This window comes from Perca fluviatilis, chromosome 13 (genome assembly GCF_010015445.1).
Source record: "Perca fluviatilis chromosome 13, GENO_Pfluv_1.0, whole genome shotgun sequence".
NCBI lineage: Eukaryota > Metazoa > Chordata > Actinopteri > Perciformes > Percidae > Perca > Perca fluviatilis.
The window spans coordinates 28,319,744-28,343,442 of NC_053124.1; the positions used below are offsets into that span (position 1 = coordinate 28,319,744).

Sequence of the window (23,699 nt, forward strand, 5' to 3'; positions counted from 1 at the left end):
TAACAGTCTATGGTGTGAAAGTATTTTAAAAGTAAGAATGAACACTTGTCAAAAGCTTCAACGAGTTACCACTACTGAAGGAAGTGTTAGATTACATAAAATCTCCACCAGGACCAACCAGACCAGCTGTAAATTTGTCTTGTATCGTTTTCCTCTTTCTCGCTAAAAATCTACGTAAAAACATTCCTTTGACCTCTGCCAAACGAAGACGAAAGGTTCTAGGACCGCTATAGAGCATGCTGTAGCTGTGTGAAACAGCGTGGTGGACGAGAGCAGCAGACGGTAACGTTACCTTGTGTCTGGTTTGTTCCGTGGAGTGGATGAGCAGACTGGATGTTTTCTACTGACATGATGTAGCGTTGACGCCCTGCTGTTGTGATACGCTAGTTTGATTTTACAATAGACACACTGTACAGAGTTTTCATTTTGTTTTTGCCTCTTAAAATTGTCCACAGAAGCGTCAGGGAAAAAAAAAAAAATCGATTCACGGATGTATCGTGATTGGTTTTGTGACGATTTTTAAAATAAATTATTTTCCGCAGAATGAATTTTATTTATTTATTCTACCATTGATTCTCCTTAATATTATCTGTTTATATGGTATCGCAGACGGCCACTACACCATATCCATTTCCAGCAAAACAGACTGAAAGCAGAACATTTAGAAAATACATGTTATGTACTTCTTTACAAATCAAATAAATATCAGAAAATATAAAAAAAAATTAGTTTTTAGAAATGTCAGATAATATATTGTATGGTCTCTAGAAGTGTATTATTAATTTTTTTTGTTGAACAAGTAAAAAGAAAATCGCAATACTCAATACTATCGAATCGCAACACTTCTAGAATCACAATATAAATCGAATCGCCACCCACGTATCGTAAAAGAATCGTGACAAAAGCATTTCGTCCCAGCCCTAGTGTTTGCCATCTCCGCCTGGTACCAGTCTCACCTCTGTTGGTCCTGATCTCTGCTTTGTCCAGTTTGGTGACGATGTGGTCCTCCACACCAGAGAGCTGAAACACACAGTCGTACCTCCTCCAGTCTTCAGCTGGGACTGATGAAAGGTCCAGGTCAACACTCATCTGGAAGGATCCATCGTGGTTGGGGAGGATCTCTCCGAGGTCCACGTCCTCATGAAGCTCCTCTCCATCTTTCCTCCAGAACATCATGGCTCTGTCAGGGTAGAAACCTGTAGCGTGGCAGCTGACTGGAGAGGAGGGAGACTTCTGGAGGAGAGACACTGAGGGAAGATCTGCACAGTGAAGACAAAGACTTTATTATTATTTTTAGTGGAGATTAATCTTTTCTGTTAATTTAATGCATTTTAAAGGCCCAATATGTAATAAATTTACTGTAATAAATCCAAAAAGGACCCCAATATGTCATCAGATATTAAGGAAACATGCTAAGATGAAATACTATCCTTTCTGACAACAATGCTAATGCCAGAATTTTCTCCTTTTGAAATTTTCGTTCCGTGACGGTATTTCTGTTTATGTTTATGTCAGTTTGACAGCCAGGCCGGGTTGCCAGATATACCGTTACCTGTAAAAACGTAAACCCAGTATGCTACAGCTGTAACGTTAGTACATAGATTAACTTTAGGAGATAGATTCTACCCAACCTAAAAAAAACAGCATGTTTTTAACAGTAGCGTGACGAGAGACATAACAAACCCTGGGTAAATATTGGAGATTTATTTGAAAGATGGAGACAGCTTAGAGCCCAAAAGGACGCAGAGTTGGCTAATTTGTTCCTGAACAGGTAAGCATTAGCTTCAGGCTAATTTAGCACGGCTACTAGGGACTGGGGATAATGACCTCTTCTGATGTTTTTTGATCATGCACAACAAAACAAAAGAAATGCAAGAATTAAATCCCCCTTTCAATACCATGGATATAGTGCGACTCGGCCAGCCATGCCAAAACATTTATTTATCAACTTCAATATTCAATGGAAAATAATCTCAAAATGAAATAGCGCAACGTGATGTCAACTTAAAACACAACGCTTCCAAGTCGGAGAGCAAAGTTCACTTCGCGGTGAAAACAAAATTCAGCAAAGGTGGGGCTATTTAGACCAGAAAGGGGGAAAATCCCACGTATCCCCCCCCCCCCTGTATAATCATCACACCCTTGTTGGGTCCATTAAACTCCAGCAGGTCATGTGATTGTACTTGTTCTCAGCAGAGAGCTCCTCCCATAGTCCACATACTTCTTCACCCACTCAGGACAGATCTGGGTGAAGTAGTGTTTTCTCTGAGCTATCTCAGCTGTGTTATGGTCACACTTGTGTTTGGTGATGACAGCCTGTTGGTTTGGAGCGATCCACGTCTCTGTCTTCAGGTCAAATGATATGAAGTCTTCTCCATCATAACCAAAGTGTTCATAACCATTGACCTCATCAGTCTCATCGTCCCACTCACAGCCGTACATCCACTGGAGAACGTGGACACCTGAGAGAGAGAGAGAGAGAGAGAGAGAGAGAGAGAGAGAGAGAGAGAGAGAGAGAGAGAGAGAGAGAGAGAGAGAGAGAGAGAGAGAGAGAGAGAGAGAGAGAGTCATCTATTATCAGTTGAGATCACATCTTTACCCTCACGTTATGAAAATAGTTAAAGAACCGGTAACGCAAGTAACGCGATAATTATTTGATAAGTAGCTGTAATGTGATTACTGAGTTATCAACAGTAATGCGTTACATTGTAGCCCGAAGAACGTTGCTCTGTTTCATTAAACTTCTCGGCACTTCGCTGTGCCTCTCTGCTGATATCAGAGGAGGGTCATATAAACCCCCTCCTAGAGACTCCAAAAATCCAGGACTGCAACGTTAGTCAACTTCTCTTGGCTGGTTGACTACCTTCTCAAACTCTGACAAGCTGACACGGAGAACGACTGATAATAGGACCAGAGACACTATTGGTTCACCATGGCTGAATCTCAGCCAAAAACTCAGCCAACACATCAGCCAGTGTGTGAGTCAAAGCAATGAAGCTGTATGGCTGGATTTGTCCCAGGATACCTTGAGCTTGAGCATTTCCTCCCGCAGCTTCTTCATTTAGCTCCATCACCAGAGCAGGCCAGTTTTCTGTCATACTATCAACTGCCCTATGCAAGGATAGCCAGCGGACAGCGCATTGCTGCTTCAGACTCCTCATATCTTCATCGCTCAGGCATTGCTGTGAGTTGACGGAGGAGACTGGTCCTGCTAGCAGAGGGCTTGTAGAATGAGTACACTGCGGAAATTTTGCGCTTGTAGGCTCCTACCCGGTCCACAGCTTTTGCGGCATCCATAGCAGCCTGCGCAGCGCGATGGGCAACACAGTGCACTTGAATGGAAACTACGCTCTCTTCAGAAGAGCGCCACAACTCCAGCACGCTTCCCCCGCCATTACGCTGGCTCCATCCGAGCCCAGTCCGATAACACAAGACAGCTCCGCCCGCCTGCCGCTGTGTCCCTCCGCTACTTTGGCAAAAATACACTGAGCCGTCCCAGGGTGTAAAATCGTAATTTCCCAAACAAAGAAACGTTTCCACTCGTCCACTTACTTGCAATTTTTCATAAACAATTAGCTTTTTATCCACAGTTATATTGACGGTCTCATCAATGATGATTCCGATGAAATCACTCTCTCTAATCTTGTCATCTAACTGCTTCAACACCACGTCCTATAGAGCCGTTTCCATTTCACAGATGGAGTCACTGTGCCGGTAAAAGCCCTCAGACGTGGCAAAATCTGGGGCCTGGACGGCTCTCAGTAGCTCTGTCATCCCTTGTATACTGGTTACGTGGAATGTCATTTTTGGCCATGTGAAAAACAACTTTCATCTGAGAACACAGAGAAACGTGATCGCTGCATTTATTGGGCTCCGTGAGACTCAATAGTCTCATATTGGTCGACCCCCGAGTAAAGCCATTTTTCCTCCCAGACCTTTCGCACTCACTGCAAAACATCCTCTCCTCTCCCTCTACAAGATCACACCTCACCCAGGGGAACTTCTCTCTCCAGCCCGGCCTGAACGCCCGCGTTTTTCTTTTCTTTTCTGCTGGAGCCACGGGTACCACATCAGCCGTCTCTTCAGAGTAAAAAAACGGCTGCTGCTTGGTTTTATGAAGTAATTTGTGATATTTCCCTGTTTTGCCACGGCTTGGGCTTTGACTTTCCCGCTTGCTTGATGCCGTTTGTAGTGTGTAAACCTACAGCAGTCTACTGCATTCAATCAGGGCGAAAGTGCGACATGTAGTTTATTTTCCCTTTACCATAGACGCTAACAGTCTACATCCGTTTTCTTTATATAAATACAACAGGATTGTTCATTAGAACGAAATATTTAAAAATCACTGTAGCCTATTTTAACACAATTCAAATTGTGCAGAGGGAATTATTTCCACCGGTCATTCTGACCGGAGACTATTAGAATGTGTAGAATGTATTAGTCCTCAGAATTTGTTTCCGGTCAATGACCGGTAATTACCGGACAACGGAAACTCTCCTGTGTGTGTGTGTGTGTGTGTTGACATCTGTTTACTAAAATACAAAATTAAAATATAAAACAACATTTTATCAGTAGAAAGTGAAACATAAACAAACCTCCAGTTTGGTTGAAGCGTTGCTTTACAATTTCGATGTTGGCTTTGAAGGCCTGCTGGTTACCCTTAGATATCTCAGTGTTCCTCTCCCAGAACTGAGGATCATCTTCTGTGGCTCTGCTCATCCAGTCCTGTTTGGGTTCTTCTCTCTTGGTGTTACTGTCATAGCGAGTTATCTGAACGCCATCAACCAATCCAACAGCCACAAACTCTGGGAAGTTTGGGACTCCAGAAGACGCAGTGTAGAAATACTTCAGAGAGTGAGTCACTGTAAGAAAATATGAATGTAATAATGTCAGTTTTATACTACAGTTGTTTAAATCACTGAACAATGTATTTATTCTGCACACAGAATCAAAAACAACTATACATTCAAGACATCCTAATAATGTCTGCTGTGCAGTCAATAAATGCAAAAAAGAATGTATAGATAAAAAGGTTTTTCTTCAAAAACTCTTTACTTTAATACTTCTGAGGATTTTGTCCTTAAAACTGCTTTTTCGTGATAATTTCATTTAGTTGATGTTGTTGTCAGAGGGTCTGTGGATTTCAAATGTTTGAGTATTAGTGTTTTTAAAAACAACTAACAAAAAAAGGAAAATATCTGATATCTGAGTCCCTTTTTATAAATCTTGATATATGTAAATTTAAGAATTATATTTAAAGCTTTTGTGCATAACTTATTGATATTAATGAACGTCCGGTACATTCAAGCCATTGACAAATAAGTTGCTACAAAGCTAATTAAGACTATCAGCTCCACACAACTCTCTCTGGATTTCTCAGTATGGATATGTTCAGAAGATTGTGTCGTCCGGCGACTTTCCAGGGCAGAAATTTGAGTGAAGATAATGACCTCTTCTGAAGAGTCCATCATGTTTTTGTAATCCTCCGTGTCCTCCTTGGCTACTAGCAACTGCGTGGAGGAGGGGTGGGATGGCGTGCGCGATCACGTGAAGCTTGTATCATGTGGACGCGCCAACAGTGTTGTTGTCATTACTTAGAATTCCTCATGGGGGAGACAGAAACTACGCACTATAGCTTTAAGTTATCGTTGATAATTTTGTGTGAAAACCCTTTGTGTTTTAAGCAGTGACGTCTCTGGCATGGAAAGCATGGTGGGGCAAAATAAACTCTGTATGGGCAGCATCTGACTCATCAATAAAACTACACACAAACCTAACACTACACACAAACCTAACACTACACACAAATCTAACACTACACACAAACCTAACACTACTTGCTCAATGAATCCAAACACAAATGAAATCACAACTGCACATATACGTAGAGCGGTTACAATGTACTAAAATGTAACTTTTAATAAATTGTCAACTTGATTCAAATTGCTTCGGTGTATTTGACTCGCTATTAGTAGTAGCTATCAAACGAACATAACTGACAGTTGTGCTAGCTGGTAGCTGGCTAGCAATGCCCATACCACATAAATTAAGTTTCAAAATCGTCTTGACGTAGGTCGTTCTATTATGTTTTATTGGCTATGGGGACAACATGTTCGTGAAAGCGCGTTGAACATGCGCACAATGTTTTCATCTGCTCCCTTGATTAATGAATGCTGAGGGGCCGGCCCCATGCTCACCACATGAACACTGCTAGAAGTAGCAGACTACTGACCTTAGGTAGATCACCCATAGGAAGATATTTGGAATGTATTGGACAGCGCTACCTTTGTTAAATGTAATAAAACGAGCAACAATGTTAGTTACAAAGAATATACATATAAATTATTAGGGGTGTGCATCTCTCCCTAATAGGACGATCCGATACGTTTCTAGATACATGAGCTACGATACGGTTCAGGACCATACATTTAATCTGGATCCAGTGTGATTCCATTTGTTGTTGAAACGATTCGATGACGAGATACGATTCAATCTGATAGATACAGTTCATGTTTGTTTAATTTACACACACACACACACACACACACACCCACAAACAAACACACACACAAACACAGGAGGAGAGAAAGTGCATGCTTTATGTGTGTGTGTGTGTGTGTGTGTGTGTGTGTGTGTGTGTGTGTGTGTGTGTGTGAAGTGAAATTAGTGTATGCGCATGCTTTCTGTGTGTGTGTGTGTGTGTGTGTATGTGTGAAGTGAAATTAGTGTATATGCATGCTTTTTATGTGTGTGTGTGTGTGTGTGTGTGTGTGTGTGTGAGTTGAAAGTGTTGTATGTGCATGCATTTTATGTGTGTGTGTGTGTGTGTGTGTGTGTGTGTGAGGTGAAAGTGTTGTATGTCCATGCTTTTTGTGTGTGTGTGTGTGTGTGTGTGTGTGTGTGTGTGTGTGTGTGTGTGTGTTATGCTTTATGTGTGTGCGTGAGGAAAAGTGTTGCATGTGCATGCTTTGTATGTGTGTGTGTGTGTGTGTGTGTGTGTGTGTGTGTGTGTGTGTGTGTGTGTGTGTGTGTGTGTGTGTGTAAGGTAAAAGTGTAGCTATGTGCATGCATTCTTGATATTAACGGCCCCTCAAAGTGCTGCGTAGCCATGCTGCCATTTTAGCATTAAGATCGATCAGACAGTTTCGGTCTAATGCTCCTGATATTATAAAATCATGGTCGAAATAAGATCTAAAAGTTGGAGAAAAAAAATAACACATTTCTGCCGTTTTCAGAAATACGCTAACGGCTATCCTTCTTGACAAAAAGTTACAGTGGCTAGCTTAACAAATGTATAACTAAATGCTAATCCAACCAGAGCTGCGCAGACAGGATGTAGCCTATATTAACTATGATAATAACGGTTTGGTTACTTAACGTTTCTATAATCTGCAAGGAAATCCTATAACTAAACATCAACGACTATCAAAAGAACCTTAAACTCATAAATACAGTTAATAAAGACCATAAGCATTTTTTATTTTACATTAAACTAACCTAAAAAAAAAGGTCTGAACTCACCTGCCGCGGCGTCCTGTACCATGAGTCCCAGGAGGACCAGGACCAGCCAGGTCTTCATTGTGATCTGTCTCTTCTGAACCTCTGATATACTTATTAATAACTTGTTGTATGTTTGTTTATCCAGAGAAACAGACACCGTCCACCGACTCATGACCTCCTGTCTGGTGCCGCCCCCCTTTTCAAAATAAAAGCTGGAGTCTGGTCCGCTATGTCTTCGTACTTTTTTGGTTGATTTGAACTAAACAGTAGCCTACACTAGATAGTGACAGGCCGTGGGACCAGTACCACTGCTTGGCGCTCTTACCTGCATCGTCAGTTTGGTGATGTTTATAGTGAATTAAAACTGTGAAACGTCTGTCTAAATTAGCTCTCCAGCATACACTGAAACTGGGCGAAATCGAGGCTTTTGACCTTATTGAAGGTAACACCCGTGAAAACCGACGAATGTCAAACATTAAACTAAATTCACCCCGGTCCACGACCTCTATAAAGCTGTGTAGCTCCAAGTCGGCTGGCTGACTAAACAGGGATGGGACTAGAAAAATCCTGTCTGTTGTTTTTATTTTTATTTATTTTTTAGAGCAAATTGCTTCACAATATCAATAAAGTTTGATCATCACTTTTATTTTGTTGGTAACCGCGTTGTTGTAATGTTGTTGTATAATCGCAATATTACACTCGACATGTCACTTCAGTGATGCATACGGCCCAAATTAAACTCTCATGTAGGATATTGCTTAAATAAATGTCAACGTAAACGCTGATGCAGTTTTAAATGGTCCCTTCACCTCAAAACATTTACTTTATTTTTTATGATTTCAGAAAGAAGGTTAACCAATATTTTATTTAAGCCTATATCTTATTTTTCTTCTTGCCAAATTTCATATCCATAAATGCAGCTTTAGAAATTTCAGAAGAAAAATAAGATTTATAATAAAATATTGGTTAACCTACTCTTATCTAAAATTTTTAGAGAACATCAGATCCCCTTAGGCATGAAAACCTTTTTTATTGTACTCTTCTGTGGTCGCATATTAATTGTAAATGTGTATTATTATAGTATTACATGTGGGCGGCTTCATTGTTGAGCTAGGGCCTATATGTTTGTGCACACTAACTTAACCGTGACTCCATCTAGAAAATAATTCGCGATTAAGTTTCTGACCCTCTGAATTTACCGTTGGACACACCCCGGCACGAGACGGGAGGCTTCGGGGCTGCAGACGTACGACAACCGATTCAGAGAGACAGACAGACACCGTCCCTTCCAGCTCGAGAACCAGCTGGGGTCAACTGAGGATAAAACCAGAAGGGGCGCTAAATCTCTCTCTCCATCTGAGCCAATGGGAATTTAGGATAAGCATCAACGTCATCTGTTACTCCGTAAAACATACACAGTGAGGTTATGAACGAAAGAGGAAGTAAAAATGATGTTATTTCAGCCTGTGTGAGAGGATGGGGAGACATGCGGGGCTTTATTCTGGTTTCTCAGCTGTGTGCACATATTAAAGGAGTATCTACCTTCTGCTGCTCAGATCTTCTATGATCTGTAGGCTAATGTAATATAATATAATGTAATGTAGCCTAATGTAATCTAATGTAATGTGCAGACATGTATTAAATCTTGTGGGAGGTCAGAGGTCACTGTCAGCTCCAGATCAGCTACTCTGCAGTTTGTGGGGGTGCAGTAGTGTCTTCTTCTTCTTTTGTTCTGTGTGGCTGATTGAAAACAGTCCTGATCAAAAATATCGACAACACAAACAACAACTCCAAGAGTGCTTTCATTGATGTTGTAGTGAGTAAATGTGCTGAGGTGACCCTGAGAGCTTCTTAAAGCCAAAGATGAGATCAGGTGATCTGTGTGTGACAGGCTGAATGCTCCTGAACTGATCTGGAGCTGTGGACGCTGAAAACTGCTCCAACAAGAGAAATGGAACACCTCTGTTGATGTTTGAACATCTGATGCTGGTTTTCATTTTGCTCTTGCTTTGGCGCTGTTTACAATAAGTGAGGATGGAAAGAGAGTAGCTCTTTCCATCCTCACTTATTGTTGCTGAAGCTCTTTATAAAAAGTTACAAATAGAGTTTATGGTTACTGTACGTGTCAAATATTATATCCAGGCAATATTTTTTGTGACTTTAAGGCTGGAACTCTTTCTGCTTGCTGAGTTTATCATGATAAACTCTGATTATATGTATTCATCATTCAATTAATAATAATACAATATACCTTTACCAAAGAGGAATTCAGGAAAAATACTTGAAATGTTATGAAAGAACTATAAACCTCATACAAACAACAAATCCTACCTGCCTGAAGAACCGAATTGGCCTTACTCTTAAATGTTGTTTTCTGAAGCACTTTATTTGTGAATAAAAACCTAATCTGTACAAGTTATAGTAAAATGGGGGTTGGTACACTTTATCACATATTAGTAAATTATTTAAAAACAGTAATCAGTGCAACCAAAAAAATGCAGCACATGAATAATAACAGATTTTTGGTGTTATTATAGAGATACATTAAACAACATTAAATCTTCGCCAGACTCCAGTCTGCTGGGAACATGAGCGTGGGGGGGGGGTGGGATCCATCCCCTCACTCACACACCAGGGCCCAGATTTCATTGCAACATCTTTGCACATTCATAGCTCTGAAGGATTGTGGGTCAGAATAGCCAGAAATCTTTATTTTTTTTTTCCTTTATGTGACTGTCTATCTTGTATCATTTGCGGTTTCTTGTATTGTCTCATATTACAATAAAATAAATAAAAAAATATTGCAATGATTTAATAAAGTGGAAATGGACCTAAAAAAAAAAAAGAATAGCCAGAAAAGCATGCTGGCTTGCCTACTGCAACATCTGACCAGATGCAGAAGCACATCCAGAGGCCTGTACTACGAAGCAAGATCAACATGTCCTGGATTTCTTTCAGTAATCCGGCTTCACCTAACTTAACAACCGCGGTCCCGCATAACCTGTACTACGACGCTGGTTATCAACTAGTTCAGTCAACTCAGGGTTTCCCAATCCAGCGGCGCGCGCGTTCACATAAAAGAGGCGGTGTTTGCACACCACGACCAATCGCAAACATCTACCAGAGCCGCATGTTATATATAAGAAGAGCAAATTATAATTCTACATAAATATGAAGAACACAGAATCGGTTTTCCAGGGAAAACGCAATACAGTCGCTGCTTCCTAAAACAGGAAGGAAAGCTGCAAAAAAATAAATAAATAGCCGACGCTGTAGATGTTTAAATCACAACGCTTATTAATATCACTTCCTCATCAGTCAGGAAGATCTGACCATAATTACACTTGGACTTTCCATAAACTGTCGTTGCTTTAGCCTATTATTTCAGTTGCAACCCTGGCAGTGGGAAGCGATCGTTAGAGCAAATAAAACATAAAAACATAATTCAAACCGATGTGCGCATTGGCGACACACGGCTCAAGAAGCCGATATGTAATTCCCTCCCATTAAAATATATAGGCTATATTTCATAAAAATACCCATGTTAACGGGGTTGTTGGTCTCTCAATGTTTTAACTTTTATGAGCGCACCCCTCTCCCCCCTCTCTCTCTCCCCCCTCTCTCTCTCTCTCTCTCTCTCTCTCTCCCCCTCTCTCTCTCTCTCTGCACCGAGCTCCGCCTGATCTTCTTTAAGAATGGTGACGCCGTTATTAATCGACCTATTGATTGGTCAGTAGGCGGTGCTTTTACACCGGTTGATCTCTGATCTCCAACTTAACCTGCTCCCGACCAGGTTAGGTGTTCAGCATGAGTTACCACGGAGATTGAACCCGATAACAACTGATCCATCTTCGTAGTACAGAAAATCCTGGGTTGAGCCTTAAGTTAGCTCGTTAACGCCAAATCCTGCTTCGTAGTACAGGCCTACGGTATTTTTTGGCAAACTGCAGGGATGTACTAAATCTTTTTTCTAACATACTAAATAGTATGGTAGTATTGGAACGCAGGGACTGTTGAGATTTTGTTGACTCTTCACTCAGTGGACTTCAGCATCCTCTTCTGATCTTCACTGTCACCCTGTCAAGACAAGTAGTAAATAAATAGTAAAAGTCATATTTTTCTCATACTGATGTCCACATTTTGCAGAAAATTAGTTTTTATGGTGAACAGGATATTAGTTGCTTGTCCACAACTGGGGAAAAAGAAAATCGATTTGAAGTATTTTAAGGTAGAATTCTTACTGTTAGCAGGCCGGAAGCCTGAAATACAGATGAGAGAAAACAATGTTAGAAAACAATTTACATTTCAGAATTTATGAAGGGAGATAAATGATAAATTCCCTGTTGCCTATAAATGAATAGATTTCCCAAAAGTACCACAAATAATATGCAAGACGAGTCTATCAGCGGTATTCCTATTAAAGTAATTAGTGGAGTAAAAACATGTTTGTTCCTCACCATTATTGTTCCTTCTCCAGATGAAGAGTCCAGAGATGCAGAGTGCCAGCAGCAGCAGCAGTCCTACAGCAACTCCAACAGCAGCACCAGCAGGGAACTCTGGGGGACCAACTGGAACCAACACACAACATTCACACTTTGGGTTCATTCACATTGTTGCAACTTATCAAGTCGTGCTGAAGAGTTTGCTTCTACACTTCAGAGTTAAAAGCAAAAATGTAGAGGTACTTTTTCAATTGGCCACACAGTGGTGCCATTTGCTCTTCACTCCTTTTCATTGTTCTGGTGCATGGGTTAACTTAATTACCATTTTCTCGTGGCGCCATCTACATGTGAAAAGTAACTTTGCAGGAATTCTCGGAGTAAATGTCAGCACCGGTCCTCTAAGTGTGCATACAGTTGGCTGCACAAAGTTTTTAAGACTTATGGCTGGTTATGTAATAAAGTATAACTTCACAGAATCTAAATCTCACAGCCAGCCATAATGGCGACAAATAGTTTGAGTGCAACCGAAGACCTTTATTGCATCCGGTTGTATCTCCCTCTCCCTCATTTCTGTCATCTCAACACTGTCTCCCATACAGGCACAACTTGTGACTGCTGTACAGTAGTTCTATATGTTTATGTGGGGAGTTTTTAGCTGTTCTTTTAACATAATTGTACGTGTCACATATGTATTATGTTTTATGTTCAAGCCTGTGTTCTGTGCTTTAATTGGCTGTGAGACAAGTTTCCTCTTGGGGACAATAAGGTTGAAGTTAAAATGTTGGCATTATACACACTCATTTCTCATAAGTTCTTTCTTGGATTACGGCCGAACAGATTTCTATAAATGCTGGTGGATAACATAATCCACCAGCATTTATAGAAATCTGTTGCACAAACACAACAAGACCACAAAGATAACCACCTTGGCAAAGGTAACAAAAATCAAGCTCAATCGCGTCTAATTTCTGTCTCACCTCTGTTGGTCCTGATCTCTGCTTTGTCCAGTTTGGTGACGATGTGGTCCTCCACACCAGAGAGCTGAAACACACAGTCGTACCTCCTCCAGTCTTCAGCTGGGACTGATGAAAGGTCCAGGTCAACACTCATCTGGAAGGATCCATCGTGGTTGGGGAGGATCTCTCCGAGGTCCACGTCCTCATGAAGCTCCTCTCCATCTTTCCTCCAGAACATCATGGCTCTGTCAGGGTAGAAACCTGTAGCGTGGCAGCTGACTGGAGAGGAGGGAGACTTCTGGAGGAGAGACACTGAGGGAAGATCTGCAGAGAGAGAGAGAGAGAGAGAGAGAGAGAGAGAGATGAGAAAGGTCAAAGGTGAAAGGAAAGAAAATAACGGAAAAAGAAAACTGAAGAAAAATACAATAGGGAATTGGTAACAGAAGGTGTGAAAATAAACATCAAACAACAAGACTAAGAGTTTAAAGCCATGCTAGCAGCTCTGAGGTTGTTCTGATGTACAGCGACGCTTTGAGCTAATTTTAGCAGCATGTTGATGTTTGGCAGGTTATAATCTCAGTTCTGCATGTTAGCATTCTAATATTTCCTCATTAGTGCTAAACCTAAAGTACAGCTGAGGCTGAGTCATTAGTTTTGCAGGTATTTGGTCATAAATCAAATAGCTGGATAAACAGAAGGATTTGACCTGATGATGGCGTTAGCTGAAAAGTCAGAGGTTCAAAGTTTTTACAATTGATTCTCTGGGGACCATGAATATATGTACAGTATTTTACAGCCATCCAGTCAGTCTGTAACAAGCTGAAGGACAAACGGACCAACTGACAGACCACCTGTCAATGCAGTTAAACTTACTCACCGTATGCTAACTGTGCACTGGCTATCATTGGCTATTGATAGAAAGTAATGTCAGAGCACTCTAACTTGTCAGTCTCTACTGATTGAGGAGGGCTAGATCAAATCTTACCACCACAGAAAACAGCCAAAAAGAAGGTGATGTCAGACTGATTGGAGTGATAATAAAATGGCAGTTCAGTCTGATCAGACGGTATGAACATTGTTAAGTTCATGAAACTACATCAGGAAATGTGATTCTACCTTTTCTCAGCAGAGAGATCTTTCCGTAGTCTACATACTTCTTCAGCCATTCAGGACACATCTTAGTGAGGTAAATCTCATTGTGTTTTATTCTAGATTTGTCCGCATCCCAACTTTGTTTGATGATGACAGCCTGTGGTTTTGCAGCGATCCATGTAGATGTCTTCAGGTCCAATGCTAGGAAGTCTTCTCCATCATAACCATACTGATTAAAACCATTGACCTCTCCAGTCTCATCGTCCCACTCACAGCCACTCATCTCCTGGAAAATGTGGACACCTGAGAGACGGAGACTGTAATTATTAATAATGCATAATAATAATACATTTTATTTATAGAGTGCTTTTGACAGTACGTAAAGACACTTTACATTAATTAAAATTATCATATAAAGCAACACATCAAAAATAAAACCTAACATTACTCCCACAATAGGGAGTTCTGCTGATTTGATGGTGTGGTGTTCGAAGGAGAGGTTGCTATGGGTGATGGAACCCGATATCTATTTCACAGCTTAAATAGTAACTACTCTGTCAATTCCCAGATGACTGCTGATGGCAATGAAACAAGTGTATATTCTGTACACATGCAACTGTTAGTATATACACTACTGGTCAAAAGTTTTAGAACACCCCAATTTTTCCAGGTTTTTATTGAAATTCATGCAGTTCAATGTCTTATTGTACTCTGGAATTAAATAATAGAACAAATGAACAATTTAAGTTAAAAAAGAAATCATGGAATCAATTTATAAATCAAAATGTATTCAAAATTTTTGACTCATCAAAGTAGCTCCCTTTGGCAGATATAACAGCTGAACACACTCGTGGCATTCTTTCTACAATGGAAATCAAATATTCTTCAGAAAGTTCTTCCCAACTCTGTTGCAGAAGTTCCCATAAATGTGTGGCACTTGCAGGTTGCTTTGCTTTCACTTTTCTGTCCAGTTTATCTCAAACCAGCTCAATGGGGTTTAAGTCTGGTGACTGTGCTGGCCACTCCATGTTTTTAAGCTTACCATCTTGTTCTTTTTTCCTAAGGACAGGAAGTTCTGGCATAGCTTGGACTTATGTTTTGGGTCATTATCTTGCTGTAGGATGAACCCCTGACCAACTAGGCCCATACCAGAGGGTACTGCATGGCGCTGAAAAATGCTGTGGTAGCCGTTTTGGTTTAGGATGCCTTTCACTCTGTACAAATCACCGACCCTGGATCCAGCAAAACAGCCCCAGACCATCACGCTTCCTCCTCCATGTTTGACAGTTGATGTCACACACTGAGGAACCATCCTTTCGCCTACTCAACGGCATACCAAAATCTGCGTGATGAACCGAAGATTTCAAATTTTGATTCATCAGTCCATAGCACCTTCTTCCAGTCTTCAGTAGTCAGTAGTCCATTGGCGATGTTTCTTGGCCCAGGCAAGCCTCTTTTTCTTATTCTGACGTCTTAGCAACTTTCTTGCTGCAACTCGACCTATCAAACCTGCAGCTCCAAGTCTCCTCTTTACAGTTGAAACTGAGACTTGCTTATTACGACCACCATTAAGCTGTGCTTGAAGCTGTTGTCCTGTGAGCCGCCTATCACGCAAGCTGTTGACTCCCAGAAACTTGTCTTCTGATTCTGTTGTGGCTTTGGGTCTGCCAGACCTCTTCCTGTCAGAGTTTCCCCCAGTTTCTAAGTGCCTTTTGATGGTGAAGAATACTGTACTCACTTTCTTCGCAATTTCTCTGTAGGACAGACACATTCTTAAGTGTTATGATGGTCTGTCTCTCTTCCATTTTTAATTGCCTTTTCCCCGCCATTTTTATGGCAACACACTACTTTCTGCAGTACAATACTGTTCAAATAATACTCACGAGGGTGTGGTACCACAGTGTGTTCCAACAATACTTTTATACAAACAGAGGGGGTTGTCAGTAATTCAGACAAGTGTGAACACCTGTGGGAATTGGTAGCACCAACTTTCAAAGCTTGATCAACCTCCATTTCTTGCAGAACAGCTTTACATTGTTAACCCATTTCTTGTTCCCTGAAAAAGGCCTTTTTGTAAAATTCTGAAATGTACATTATTTTTCAGTTTTGGGTAATCTTACTTTTTTTTTTAACCTCAGGCAGTTCACCACTTACCTTTGTACCATTTCAAGCTATTCATTGGACTCGAACTGCTAAAATTTCAATAAAAAACAAAAACAATTGGGGTGTTCTAAAACTTTTGACCGGTAATGTGTGTATGTGTGTGTGTATATATATATATATATATATATATACCCAAAGTTACACCAGTGTGGGTCACTCCATAGTTTAGGGTTTCAGATGTGGAACATGAAATGAACCATCCCTGCTTGGTGTCCAGCTGAGGACCTGATCTCTCTCCTCCTTGTGTTCTGTTATCATACAACTGGTGCTATCTAACATCTGCAGCCTTGGATGCAGTCCCAGGTTCAATTGGCCAACAATTTATAGTTATTGCATTATTTTCTACTTCTTGGATTACCATCTCAGAAAGGCAGCTGCATTTCATTAGTCTGATTTTGTGTAATGAAAGTTTACTTTGTTAACAGAATATTTATTCTGTACATGATGAAAAAAAAAGCCTAGACAGGCTTCCAATTTTCCAACATGTAATATCAAAATCTTAGTTATTTCACTTTTTAAGCGTTATGCAGCAACACAAAGCTTCAGATGGCAAACAAAACATTTGGATTCCTGAAATATAACCTGTACAGACAGATGATAAGGCCCTCAAACTAATTATCTCCATGAAGGTCCATGAAGGACATGTCTTGTATTTCCTCTTCCTGTGTATGTTATTGTGAAGATATTTTGACTATTGATGTTTAGAATTTCATTATCTCAGGGTGGGAATGAGTTTAGGTCACTTTACAGTTTAGCAGTAAAAGTTAATTGTAACATGTTTAAATACTGTACCTCCACTTTTGTTGAAGCGTTGCTTGAAGTTATCTATTTTGGCTTTGAAGAAGTTTGGCTCAATCTCCAAACATGTTTGAGTGTACCACTCCAACTGCTGAGGATTGGTTTCTAAACTTGTTTTAATCCAGTCCTGTTTGGGTTCCACTATCTTTTTCTTGGTGTCGCAGTAACCAATCAGAACTTCATCCACCACTCCAGCGGCCACAATCTCTGGGAAGTTTGGGACTCCAGAAGATCCAGTGAGAAAAAACTTGAGTGAGTGTTTCACTGATGGACAAACAAGGTTCATGCATTCAGTATAAATAGACGCATATCATTATTTTATCATACATATGATGGCAGTATGATTCAGTTAATCTAAAACATGATAGTGTCGAGGTGAAGTAAAAGTGAAACTAAACTCCAGCTGAACACGTGTTCCAGAGCTACACAGAAACTTAACCCAGAGCTGAGTTCAAAGTAAAGATTTAAAATGTGATCTTACCTGGAGATGAGACGTGGCAGAACAAAAGCAACAACAGGAACTTTTTCATCTTGTTTTGATAAAGACGTGTCTGAGGACCGAGCTGGACTTCGGTAAAGTTAGAAAGAAAACAGATTCGAACTTCCGGGATTAAATCACAAACGACGCATCTTTCCTACCGTGCTGAGGGAAACAACGAGCTACAAACTCAGACAAAATAGAGCCAGTACCTCTGAGGTCACCATATATTATAAGTAGCCTATAGTAGCAGCCGAAAGAGAAGCGCTGTGTGGAGTTTATTCACTCCAGCTGATACGGACACTGCCACATGTGATGTGTGCAAAAAAGTAATTCACCACTGTGGTAACCACCAATTTGCATGAACACATTAAAGCAGTTCACCCGAGAGAGAACTGCAAAAAAAGTTGAGGAAGGAGGAAGAGGGGGGAGAACCACAAACCAGACCCCCAACACTTGGGTTAAACTGACCCGGTGAGGTTATGAACGAAAGAGAAAGTAAAATGATGTTATTTCAGCCTGTGTGAGAGGAGGGGGAGACATGCGGGACTTCATTTTTTTTGTTTAGTTTATTACGATCCACATAGATACACAACGTAGCTTACATAACATAAATAGTAAAAAAATAAGAAAATGTGTCACCTTAATTCATACAGGGTCGTCTTAAGGGGAGACACCCCAGGCAAAACCATAATTTTTCAATTTGGAGTTTTGGGGTTATTTTGCTTTCATAGAATGTCTTCTTTCAGACTATTGGGGGAAAAAACATATAAAATACACATTTAGGTGTTTATTTTACTACACTTTGTCTATTTGCGCCTGCAAATTTCTGCTAAATTCACCAAAATTAGCATTAGATAAGGCCTCATTTGCATATTTAAAGAAAACATTTCAGCAAAGTTGTAATACAAATATATGTCTCAATGTAAGTAATTAAGTGGGGAAGTTCATTATTTTGTCCTATTCACCTGGGGTGTCTCCCCTGAACTTGTTTATAATCTAATATACTAATACAATATTAATATTAATAATAATTTTCAGCCTGTGTGAGAGGAGGGGGAGACATGCGGGGCTTTATTCTGGTTTCTCAGCTGTGTTCACATATGAAAGGAGTATTCTACCTTCTGCTGCTCAGATCTTCTAGAATGATCGTTAGGCTAATGTAATATAATGTAATATAATTGTAAGAATTATTAGCAGGATGAATATGTTTATCCGTAACACCTATAGTGGGAATAGTGGGAATTCAGGACAGTAATGTAATGTAACATAAAAGATATTTTTGTAATATCAACACATAAATATTAATAAACGTTTAACTAAAATATATAAAGTACAGGCCAAAAGATTGGACACACCTTCTCATTCAATGTGTTTCTTTATTTTCATGACTATTTACATTGTAGATTCTCACTGAAGGCATCAAAACTATGAATGAACACATATGGAATTATGTACTTAACAAAAAAGTGTGAAATAACTGAAAACATGTCTTATATTTTAGATTCCTCAAAGTAGCCACCCTTTGCTCCGATTACTGCTTTGCACACTCTTGGCATTCTCTTGATGAGCTTCAAGAGGTCGTCACCTGAAATGGTTTTCCAACAGTCTTGAAGGAGTTCCCAGAGATGCTTGGCACTTGTTGGCCCTTTTGCCTTCACTCTGCGGTCCAGCTCACACCAAACCATCTCGATTGGGTTCAGGTCCGGTGACTGTGAAGGCCGGGTCATCTGGCACAGCACTCCATCACTCTCCTTCTTGGTCAAATAGCCCTTACACAGCCTGGAGGTGTGTTTGGGGTCATTGTCCTGTTGAAAAATAAATAATGGTCCAACTAAACGCAAACCGGATGGGATGGCATGTCTGCAGGATGCTGTGGTAGCCATGCTGGTTCAGTATGCCTTCAATTTTGAATAAATCCCCAACAGTGTCACCAGCAAAGCACCCCCACACCATCACACCTCCTCCTCCATGCTTCACGGTGGGAACCAGGCATGTAGAATCCATCCGTTCACCTTTTCTGCGTCACACAAAGACACAGCGGTTGGAACCAAAGATCGCAAATTTGGACTCCTCAGACCAAAGCACAGATTTCCACTGGTCTAATGTCGATATTTCATCATATTTGCTTCTATTCTTCATATATTATGTTTAATGTGCGTTTACTTTTAGATAATCCAGTTATATTTTATGTATTGGCGTTACTGATAATCCACTCCGAGACATTTCTGTCCCTTTAAGCTGAGTGTGGATAGTGTTTGGTTTGGTTTTTGGATCTTTAGGAATGCCATAAAGAAGAATAAATCAAATAAAAGAAAGATAAACTAAAATTGTGGAATGATAAAGAGTAAAAAATAAAAGAATAAATAATGAAATACAAAAATGTTGAAATATAAAGATAAATGGGCTAATTAAGTAAATAAAAAGAATTGGAAATATAAAAAAGAAAATGTTTTTTTAAGATAATTTAAGCTTTATTTATATAGGACAGCTGAAGACATGATAGAGGAGAGAGAGGGGGAATGACATGCAGCAGTCGAACCTGCGGCCGCTGCATCGAGGAGTAAACCTACATATAAGGGCGTCTGCTCTACCAGGTGATTAATTAATGTTTATCTAAAATATATATTTGTCTCTTCTAGTCATATTATCATGACACTGAGCATCACACCACTTACCGTTGACGTTTGCTTTACTTTCACAATCTGGTAAAAAGCATCAACTCAAAGTCTAAATCAAAAATACTGAAACATGAGAAAATCTTTCTGTTTGAGTGTCTCACCTTTCTTCTTTCTGTAAACTAGGACTCTGATCACAGCGAGGAGGACGAGAGCCAGAACAACCACTGCAGCGATGATGTAAATGTACATAGTATTCGCTGTTGAGTAGAAAACAACAACAATAGTCCCAACCTGAACAGATGAAGCAGATTAGAAGAGAAGAACATCCATCTATCAACCAGACCACTAACCTGTATACAGACACTTAAGTTACATTTATGAAAGAGGTTAAAAAAGAAGTGTTTTGTATGTTTCATTATTGAAATGTTTCTTTTTCATTAAATCAAAGCTATATAACCGGTGGGCAGACAGCACAAACATCATGGTGGTGGACAACAATCATTTCTCCAAAGCAGTTTAAAACTTTTAGTTTACATTACTGTAAAAGTAAAGATTGGTTTAATTATCTAATCCTTAAAGTTATATATATATATATATATATATATATATATATATATATATATATATATATATATATATATATATATATATATATATATATATATATATATAAAACTAGATAAAAGAAACAACAAAACCATTTAAGGAAACAAAACTTCCCATCCAACACATAAAAATACATGAAGTACAGGACTGTTAGAGTAAACTAAATGTGTGTTTCCTTCCTCACGTCCTAATTCCAGTCTCACCTCTGTTGGTCCTGATCTCTGCTTTGTCCAGTTTGGTGGGTACGGTGCTGTCCCTCCACACCCGCAAACAGCTGAAAACACACAGTCGTACCTCCTCCAGTCTTCAGCTGGGACTGATGAAAGGTCCAGGTCAACACTCATCTGGAAAGATCCATCGTGGTTGGGGAGGATCTCTCCGAGGTCCACGTCCTCATGAAGCTCCTCTCCATCTTTCCTCCAGAACATCATGGCTCTGTCAGGGTAGAAACCTGTAGCGTGGCAGCTGACTGGAGAGGAGGGAGTCTTCTGGAGGAGAGACACTGAGGGAAGATCTGCAGAGAGAGAGACAAAGACTTTATTATTATTTACTGGAGATTAATATTATCATTCCTGTTTGATGTAATGTATTTTAAATGCATTGTTTTATGAAATGCAAACAAACCTCACTGAAGTTTAAAAAAGGGAGGACAGTTAGTGTGAGAAAGACAGAAAGAGACAGAGAGACAAACTGAGACAAACAGAAACAAAGCAGAAAGAAAGAGAAAAAAGTGCGGAAAAGAGTGGTGATAAATGCAAAGAGGTGAGGGAGTCAGAGAGATGAAGAGAAGTGAGAACATGAGAGAAAGAGAAATGTGTGTAAACTCTGTTGTTTAATATGTATTGTAATGTTACTGTTGGTTAGAAACCCAAGAAGAAATGTTAACATTGTTGTGTCCATTAAACTCCATCAGGTCATGTGATTGTACCTGTTCTCAGCAGAGAGCTCCTCCCATAGTTCACATACTTCTTCAGCCACTCAGGACAAATCTGGGTCAGGTAGTGTTTCAGCTGAGCTATCTGAGCTTTGTCATTGTCCCACTTGTGTTTGGTGATGACAGCCTGTTGTTTTGGAGCGATCCATGACTCTGTCTTCAGGTCCAATGCTATGAAGTCTTCTCCATCATAACCATCCTGACGAAAACCATTGACCTCTCCAGTCTCATCATCCCACTAACAGCCGTACATCCTCTGGGCAATGTGAGCACCTGAGAGAGAGAGAGAGAGAGAGAGAGAGAGATAGAGAGATACATCTGTTAACAGTTGATAACTCAAATTAATAATTATTTTCATTATCAATTATTTTGTATTAATCAATTGACCAAACAAATAATTGACAAATTATTTAATCGCTTTATATGTTCATTACGACACAGACACACTGTGGTCAATTAAATCTAATCTAATCTGTAGTTCTACTAAATATATAGTGTTTAAACTATTTATCAACTATTTGTCATTATTGATTATGTAAGGATTATTTGTTGATAAATCAAGAAATTGTTTACAATGTAAAATGAAATGTTGAAAACTGTTGATCAGAAGTTGTGAGAGTCTGAGATGAAATCTTCTAATAGTTTCTTCTGTCTGATCAATACTCGACAATATTTCATATAAAATTATATTAAACAGAGAAAAGCAGAAAATTATCAGATTTGAGAAACAAACTAGAAAATATGTGACTTTTTTCTTAATAATAAAATAATGATCTGAGTTTCAAAGTTTTTGTCAATTAATTTTCTATAATCAACTAGTAGATTATTGACTAATAGTTTCATCCGTTTCTGTGTTTATTCTGGTCCAGACCAGGGCTGAACCATTCATGGTGTTCACATAGATCAGATAATGGTGAAGAGAGAGATGAATCACATGTTTGGTCTAACATCTGATTTATTCCTCTTTTTATTATTAAATTCATCTTTTTTAGAAGATCAACGCTGGAATCATGTTCCATGTAACAGATTCTTTACAGAAATGTCCTATTTTCACTGGATTTCTCATCTCTCTTTTATTACTTTATTTATCTAAAAAACAAATCGCAAATTGAATCGTCATCATAATATCTGGCAGGAAAATTGCAATTGGATTTTTTCTCCAAATGGTTGAGCCCAGACCCACTGTGGTGGAGTAAAGTTCATCTAATCTGGAGTTCTGCTCCATATTTAGGGTTTAAACTAATCATTCATTTCATTATTCATTCTTTCATTTATTCGTCAATCAAGCATTTACTTAATTTACAATATTAAACTAAGAAAAGCATTCTCATATTTTCAATATATCTCTTCTTAATGAAAGACTTAAATGATTGTTTATCAATTTTTATGTCAATTTCTGAAATCTATTATTTGACTAATAGTTTCATCACTTTCTATGTTTATGTTTATTAGACCCAGACACACTGTGGCCAGTTCAATCTGATCTGATCTGTAGTTCTGCTAAATATTTAGGGTTCAAAATATTTATTCTTGTCATTATTGATTATGTAAGGATTATTTTTGATACATTTAAATAAATGTTTACAATGTAAAATGAAATGTTGAAAACTGTTGATCAGAAGTTGTGAGAGTCTGAGATGAAATCTTCTAATAGTTTCTTCTGTCTGATCAACACTCAACACTATTTATTATTAAATGATATTAAACAGAGTAAAGCAGAACATTATCAGATTTGAGAAACTGAAATATGTGACTTTTTTCTTAATAAAAGACTTAAAAAATGATCTGGTTATCACAGTTTTTGTCAATTAATTTTCTGTAAACAACTAATATATCATTTGACTAATAAACGTAGAACAAAAAGTAAGGAAATTTGTGTTTGGTAGATTATTTCTCTGTGGTAACAATGCTTTTTGGCAATAAATCTTATACCGTTGGAAAGCCTGTTTAGTTCCCTTTCAAATGGTGCCCCATTTGTAAGGAACATGCATTTGTGGGATGAACAACAGCGCTGAGTATGTGGGTTGCACCCATGAAAAATTTGCCAAATCTTCTCTGCCAATGCCAAACAGCTTATTCTGCCACTGACTCGTTTGGTGTTTGGTGGAT

At 39.2% G+C, this 23,699-nt stretch overlaps 1 protein-coding gene and 1 pseudogene across 1 annotated transcript in view; both read right to left on the reverse strand.

Moving 5' to 3' along the window:
• The window catches only part of LOC120571311, a 177,523-nt gene that overhangs the window by 99,593 nt on the left and 54,231 nt on the right, over positions 1-23,699 (reverse strand). The window contains exons 3-7 of the mRNA XM_039820192.1: positions 14,015-14,293; positions 12,920-13,222; positions 4,596-4,862; positions 2,184-2,462; positions 957-1,259 (exon numbers count right to left, since the gene is read on the reverse strand). Coding sequence (XP_039676126.1) covers positions 957-1,259; positions 2,184-2,462; positions 4,596-4,862; positions 12,920-13,222; positions 14,015-14,293 — 1,431 coding nt within the window. The remainder of the gene's footprint in view (positions 1-956; positions 1,260-2,183; positions 2,463-4,595; positions 4,863-12,919; positions 13,223-14,014; positions 14,294-23,699) is intronic.
• Positions 1-23,699, reverse strand: part of LOC120571307 — a 212,999-nt pseudogene that overhangs the window by 10,845 nt on the left and 178,455 nt on the right.